We start from the raw sequence: 7,277 nt of genomic DNA, 5'->3' as shown, positions 1-7,277 counted from the left end.
TTCCTGTGTTAATGAAACAGCAGTCCCGACCGGGCGGATGTTAAGTCATTCATGTGGGCGTTTTTTAGAATGACTTGACACTTCCTGTGGTTGGCTTGCACTTGAAGCAGACTCACACCTTAGTTTTACATGCTTTTATGTAAACATTATCAAATTGAAAAAAACAACAACTGTTTCTTGAGAAAAAAAAAACATTTATTGCCGAAAATGTTTACCTTCATTAGTGTGTTGTATTGAGAATATGACAACATAAAGTAGTTACAGATGTAGCTTTAAATAGCACCCCAAAACTTACATTTGTGACTTTCCCATCACGTATGACTAGCAAAATAAAACCAACACATAAACTTAAGATTGAGTAACAGGTGGCAAATGTGAAATTTAGACATTTAAAAAAAAAATCAACCGTGCACTCAAAACAATCATGCTGAAAGAATCAGAATCCTTTATTGTTAACTGACTGTAACAACAGTTTCTTGAACACCTATCACCACCTTGAGTGGGCAAAATTCTAAAAAGAAAGCATGATTATAAAAATTTGGAGTTCCCATACACAAGCCATTTTGTGATGTCCTCATTTTCTGTCGTTAGACCGAGAACGACTGAAAGACAAAAACAACAAACAAATGACATAACTCAACATGGGTGATGGTAAAACAGTTTGTCAATATCATCATTAGCATACCTCCTTGATCGCGAAAATGATCTTGAGCGCTTACGGTTCTTGTCTCTGGAAAGAGACCGATATCTGCGTTTGTCTCGTGAAACAGACCTGGAGGAGAAAAGAAAATTAGGTTAAATAATTTATAAACACTGCCATTAAAAAAATAAAAATAACTTGCCTGCTGCGACTGCGACTCAGGCTCCTCTTCCTTGGTGATCTAAAGTGTAGGTGAAGTTGACAAAAAAGATGATTTAAGGGTTATCCTAACCAACACATACAACCTCATTGGGATGCATGTGAAAACTTGGGTTATGCGTAGTTCATTCTAATTAGATCATTCTGATGGAACTCCCCAAAAATGACAACGCTCTTTTTTACTAAACGTCAATTTTGTCCGGCAAGAACCAAAAGATGAGCCACGTCAAAATTGCTATTGATAAATTCAATGCTTGACACCAAGGCTCAATTGGAGAAAAACTAAATTACATCCCTATAATGGTAAGAAAATGTGCTTTATAATGGGAAAATAGAATAAAAATACATTTAAGGCCATTTTATGCTGTTTGCTGGGTCTAAAATGATTTTAGCAAACCAATTAGGTGCAGTGTTATTGAATTATTAAAATTGCTTTTGTGTTACACAGGACACAATTGCACTTGAGGTGAAATAATATTGCACGATTGATGAGACCAAAACTGCAAGGTCACCCCCACAGGGCCAGTAGTTCAGCCATGCAACATAAGATCTATTTAACCTACACATCTGTCAAGTGTAAAATGTCACTGAGCTTTGGAAAGGAAAAGAAAAACGCATAACTGCAAAGAGCATGATAAAAGCAACTTACTATTTTGGGGGGTTTGGACAAGAAAGAAATGGCGCATGGTAGCCATGGACAGGGAGGTCAAATTGCAGAGAGGATCTGCCACATGCTGCATATGTTGGCGATATGAAGTTGCTTGTTTGCTGGTTGAAGGGGATGGTTGTAGTTTCTCTTTAGGGGGAGGGATGTAAGCCAAGGGCAGTTCCCGTTGATACAGTGGTCGCATGGCGAATAGTACGAGTAAAGACGGCGATTGGTTGATAATGTGAGGTGGGTCGCTGTTGATTGGGTTAAGGTTGGAGAAGAAGGAGGATGCCGGGAACTGCATGCTCAGGAACCAAAAGCTTGGTGGAACCTGACGACTGGCGGTGCGCCTGGATCATGTGACAACACCAGCCAAGCAGGTCAGCAGTCACATGATGCTGAAAGAGGACTAGTTGACTGACTCAGATGGTGAGAAGCGTGGTGGTGACTCTGCAACGGGGTTCAGTTTTATTAATAAATGGAAAACTGAACTCAGCAAAACAAAATTAACACCTACAGAAATGTACCCTAAAAATTTTAAGTTGGTAATGAAGGCATTTTAAATCTAAGTGTAGTGTATTTCTAGAAAATATAAATTAAAAAGCTTTTGACAGATTATCAAAACTTCGCACTGCCAAAATGAAGCATAGTACTGAGACGAACTGGAAAAGCTGAAGGCAAACAGATCCCTAAATCATTGTGCATAATCACAAGTGATCATCTTGCCAGTGCAGTCAACTTACATTTCTATGGCATTGTCAAACATTTTGAGGTCATTTGCTGCAGTGGGTGTGGGAAAATCAGCCATATGTGTAAGACATGTTAAAAAAAATGCATGCTTTAGGTTTAGGAAGATACCTGCGTCTAACTACAGGGCTTCTGCGCCTGACGTCATCCCTCGAGTGTCGACTCCAGGATGGAGGAGGACCACGGCTTCTTGAACGCTTTTCTCCAGTGGATAATTCGACACGGACTCGACAGCCACACATTGTTCTGCCAAATGATAAAGATAGCATTAATATAATTTCAAAATGGTGTGTATACAACAAGCTAAATTTATTGAGAAAAGTTATTACCTCCCATCCAGTTCTCTCACTGCATCAGAGGCATCTCTGGGATCTTCAAACTCAACAAATGCAAAGCCTGGGGGGTTCCGAGCAACCCATACACTTCGTAAAGGACCGAAGTATCCAAAAGCCTGTTCTATCTCAGACTTGTTTCCATTGTTTCCAAGATTTCCAACATAAACTTTGCAGTCCAGTGGACAGTCTCTGTTGAACGATGGGTCTGACAGGAAAGAATACATTGAGACAGTGAGGGCTTCAGACTCACTGTGCCTCCATTTAGTAACCCAAGTTTAACTATTAAATATGATATTTAGATGTGTAAGAAAAAGGTGAGAAGTCAGCACTGCCCTACACGAGGAAGACTTAACTTGCACAGACGCATCAACTTTGCTGAACAGGGCTTTTATTTGGTTTGGTGTCATTGTTTTTGCACTACAGGATGACATTTTATTCTATTGTACTACTTATTGTGTCCCATTTATAATCTACTCCTATTAAGCAATTATGTTTACAACATACTCTACTTATATAGGACGGCCTGCCTCGGTTGGTAGAGTGGCCGTGCCAGCAACTTGAGGGTTACAGGTTCGTTTCCCGCTTCCGCTATCGTTATGTCCTTGGGCAAAACACTTTACCCACCCACACTGGTTTAAATGTAGATTAAAATATGTAGATAATGGGTTTCACTACATAAAGCGTTTTGAGTCTCTAGAGAAAAAAGCGCTATATAATTATAACTCACTATTTCATATTCTATTTAAATTTTTTAAGTACATACTATTGTTCTTGTTGTACTCATGAGCTAAATCTAGGACCTCGGGTATTAAATTTCGTGCCATCACATGTGTGCTGGTATGACAATAATGTTCCTTGAATATTTGTGTAAACGGGCCCCTTTTAATCAAGGTTTCTGCAGTTGCCAGCAAGTCTAATTTAGTAATTTTTAATGCTACTTAAAATGAATGTTATGTCCATGTCTTACTGCAGATAGTTGTAGTCAAACGCTTACAATTGTCAGTATAGACAAAATTGTAAGCATCTGACAATGAATAGTTGAAATGTTTACATAAACTATTACTCTTGCGAATAAAAATTGGCTCACAAGACTGTTTAACGTCAGAATGTGTTTCTATTAGGGATGTAACGGTAAACGATATAATGATAAACCGCAATAAAATTCCAGACGATTAGTAATACCTTTTAAATATTTTAATTACCGAAAACCTGTCATTTATTAATACATTTTAGGCAACACTGATTACTTCCTTGAAATTGAAGCGCCGGCTGAGTTGTCAGTGAGGCACAAAGATTGTGTATTAGATGTAAGAGGTATCACTCCTGTTTACTGTTTATTTTGTTGGCCAATCTGTTGCACTGAACCACTAGGTTTTTACAGAAGAACAAAGCTTGTTTATAGCTTTATTTTCATTAGCCAAACTACTTTGTGGGTTTACGATTGATCTCAAAAAGTAAACACCATGTTTGTTTTTTTTACTTTACTTGTGTTTTTTACATCACTTGTGTGTTTTTCATTCCATAATATTATTTGAATAACCATTCATGTGACATAGCATTTTAATAATGTTTTATGGTGTATGGTTAATTCTTATGCAACACATTTCTGCTCAAACTCTCAATGTAAATGTAAATGTATGTACATAACTTAAACACCTCTATGAAAATGTAAAAAGTGATAAAGCATCATGTACTAAAAAAACTGACGCGTTGATACTATTATGAGCAAAAACAAATATTTGTATTTAAATAAATTGATAACGTTTATCCATAGCCTTTTTATTAGACATTACAAATTACATGATGGCATCACGTTCACACCCCAACACTGTTTTACCAAACAATGGATAAACCTGACCAATAGTCAGGATTTCAATATTGATAAAAATAATCATAATTATTTTGCCTATAATCGTGCAGTCCTATGTGTAAGACTAGACCTCATATATGAACAGTACTTTTATCTATATGGACAAAGAGTGCAGTTACATCTTATGGCCATTGGGTGCCACCTTGCACAATTTTCACACAAATTTTATATATGTATGTTTTTATTTTGTTTCTGACATATTATTTTGTTTATAATGCTTGTGTTGCTTCTATTTGCACATTAAATTTTCTACTTGAGCTACATACATACATTTTGAATGTGTTTGTGTTTTATTAAATTAAACTTGGTTAAAATATTTCAGTAGTTTTGATGCTTCCTGGAACTAGTTTCTGAAAATTTGAAGCACATTTATAATTATTGCGATAACAGCCGTGATAATATTGGTCACAATAACCGTAATAAGAAATTGTAACACCGCTAATTTATATTCTCATTTATTTTACACAGCATTTCTTTGGCGTGGCCAATAAAAGCCACGCCAAAGAAATGGGACACTGCCTTTAATCACTGACTTATTAGCCTAGACCATGTATGATTTCACCGCATTGATGCCCATTTAGCAAAGTTTTATGGTCTTTTTGCACATGCTGCAAAACACTCCTCCGGGTTTGCAATCGACAAGCTTTAACCAAGATTCACTAATGATGAAGTAACAAAAAGGTCATGAAAACTTCCCACATCCTAAAACATACAACAGACAATTTCCATCAAAGACAAAATAAAAATTTAATATGATGCTTTTGTTTTTTGGCCATTTTTTCTTTTGCCATCCCTTGCACGTTTCGTGTTTCTTTTGTTTATTCTTTATTTATAGTGGTTTTGTTTCAATTTCTTAATTACTGCTTGAAAATCAGAAAAAAAAAGTTTGGAAATACATATATTTTTAAATGTATAGAGACATGTTTACTTGTATGATCTGATTGTTTGAATTGTGTGTGTCATTTTGGCGGTTAAATAAAGTTAGAAAAAAAGAGCTGTGATTGGTCAACTTGTTACGACAGTTCCAGGGTTCACACAGCCTACCTTCGCGAATGCTTTCTCCTACGGTTTTGATGCAACGTGCACATTAAAAGTGACTGTTGTAAAAGGGATTAATTACAGCACCAACATTCAAATAAGTGTCGCTACTACTACTACACACGGGAAAACATGTGGAAGAGAATTGCAAGAATGTACCGAAACAAAGATTGTGGATGACTGACAAGAGGTTTACTCGGTTCGTGCTATTCCATTGTCAAATAAACGTGCCAGACCGGTGAGAGCGATGCACAAAATGCAATCTCTGTATCCAGTTTGAAAGCCGGAAACAAAGAAACAAACACACGGACATAGCAATTTATTGATAACGGCAGAGTTATTAAGTTATTTTTTTTTATCATTCCATGATTTGGTCCTGGTCTACAATTGTATGAGTTTTTAAATGCCTCTGGACACCAAATGTGATGCTTTTAAATGCCATTTAAGGCCTTAAATCTCACAAAATTAATTTAATGATTTTTAATGCTGAGTTTGGCACATCTTAAATTGCTGGTATCACATTTCATTTGATTATATGGGACAGTGGAATTGTATCATGAATACATGGAAGAACTTCTCATACCTCCCATTTCAGCAAGTTCAAAAGTTGGAAGTGATGTCCTGCAGTGAAAACGACCTGAAATGCAATACAGAAAAATACAAAATCATCATTAGTCTGGCCAACAAATACTATCAGGCATTTATTGGACAAGTAGCGCCTACTTTGTAATGTTGACTGATATTGTCAACAAAATGGAGAACCCATCTCTGATGTGACGTTATAAAATAGTTTTCTTGTGCATGTCTTTGTGTTTAACACTTTTTAGGGAAACAACAGATGACATATATAGGTAATGAGCTTGCTTTTAATAAAACAGGATTTCGACTGTACGTGGAACAGATGCAATTAAAGCACACCATACTAACATTTCAATCATTCTTGAAAACATTCATGGAACGCGGCAGTGCTCATACTGAACACTACACACACGCTTGCGGAAGCACGATGAATTCACAATTTTCAAAGAAAACAGCCGCGTGGATTTAGCCTTTAATGTAAAGACGTATACACACACTGGATAATCTATAAAACCTCAACATTGAAATTGAATTCAACGAGAAATTCTAGGGAAGTCATGAATCCCAACCCATCCCCCATCTCATCAAACATGCGTCGCTAACGTTACTTAGCAAAGTTAGCATCTCTCACGACGATCGATTTAGCCCTTTTCCAGACCCAAATACATATTGACTAACTTCACTCGACATCAACGTCGAGAAAAATGAGTGTAGAGTAATTTAAACATGATTTGAATTTGAGCTTACTCTTTCTGCGGCAGTGTTCGATGAAAAATATCAGCGAGTGCACTGGGACAGCTCCTCCTAGCTTGACTTGTTGTTAGCGCCGGTATCCCAGCCGGAAAAGGAGGCGGCTTTCTTCTTCGTCTTATCCTCGTAAATAAAGGACTCACTTGAACATAGCGCCCCCTAAAGTCTTCTTCGTTTTCTTCTTCTTTTTTTTTTATTTTTTTTTAAATTATTTTTTTATTTTTTTTATTGAACAACAAATATACATTTATAATTCACAGAAAATTCAAGGCACTTTCAAAATCAGGGAAAGAAAACAAAAGCAAATACAGATTGATTGATTGAAACTTTTATTAGTAGATTGCACAGATAGAGTAATTATACAAAAAAATATGAAAAAGAAACAACAAAAAAACAAATAAAAAGACCAAAAGGGCTAACTAAATCACTTTAAATGTTTTTAACAAAGAT

General features: G+C 36.3%; 1 protein-coding gene across 1 annotated transcript; it reads right to left on the bottom strand.

Annotated features, from left to right (window-relative positions):
* Positions 1–173: 173 nt before the first annotated feature.
* srsf3a (serine and arginine rich splicing factor 3a) lies at positions 174–6,970 on the bottom strand. Its single transcript, XM_061932534.1, has 7 exons — positions 6,825–6,970; positions 6,082–6,135; positions 2,585–2,795; positions 2,367–2,501; positions 843–881; positions 686–772; positions 174–602 (listed from the first exon to the last, which is right to left on the bottom strand). Exons 2-7 carry the CDS (start codon positions 6,086–6,088, stop codon positions 575–577), a joined length of 507 nt encoding a protein of 168 aa, XP_061788518.1. The 5' UTR covers positions 6,089–6,135; positions 6,825–6,970; the 3' UTR covers positions 174–574.
* Between the last annotated feature and the right edge of the window lie 307 nt (positions 6,971–7,277).

The sequence above is a fragment of the Nerophis lumbriciformis genome, linkage group LG38, assembly GCF_033978685.3.
Source record: "Nerophis lumbriciformis linkage group LG38, RoL_Nlum_v2.1, whole genome shotgun sequence".
NCBI classification, from domain to species: domain Eukaryota; kingdom Metazoa; phylum Chordata; class Actinopteri; order Syngnathiformes; family Syngnathidae; genus Nerophis; species Nerophis lumbriciformis.
The sequence above is the reverse complement of the archived record's forward strand: the minus strand, read 5'-3'. Positions and strand labels throughout refer to the sequence as shown.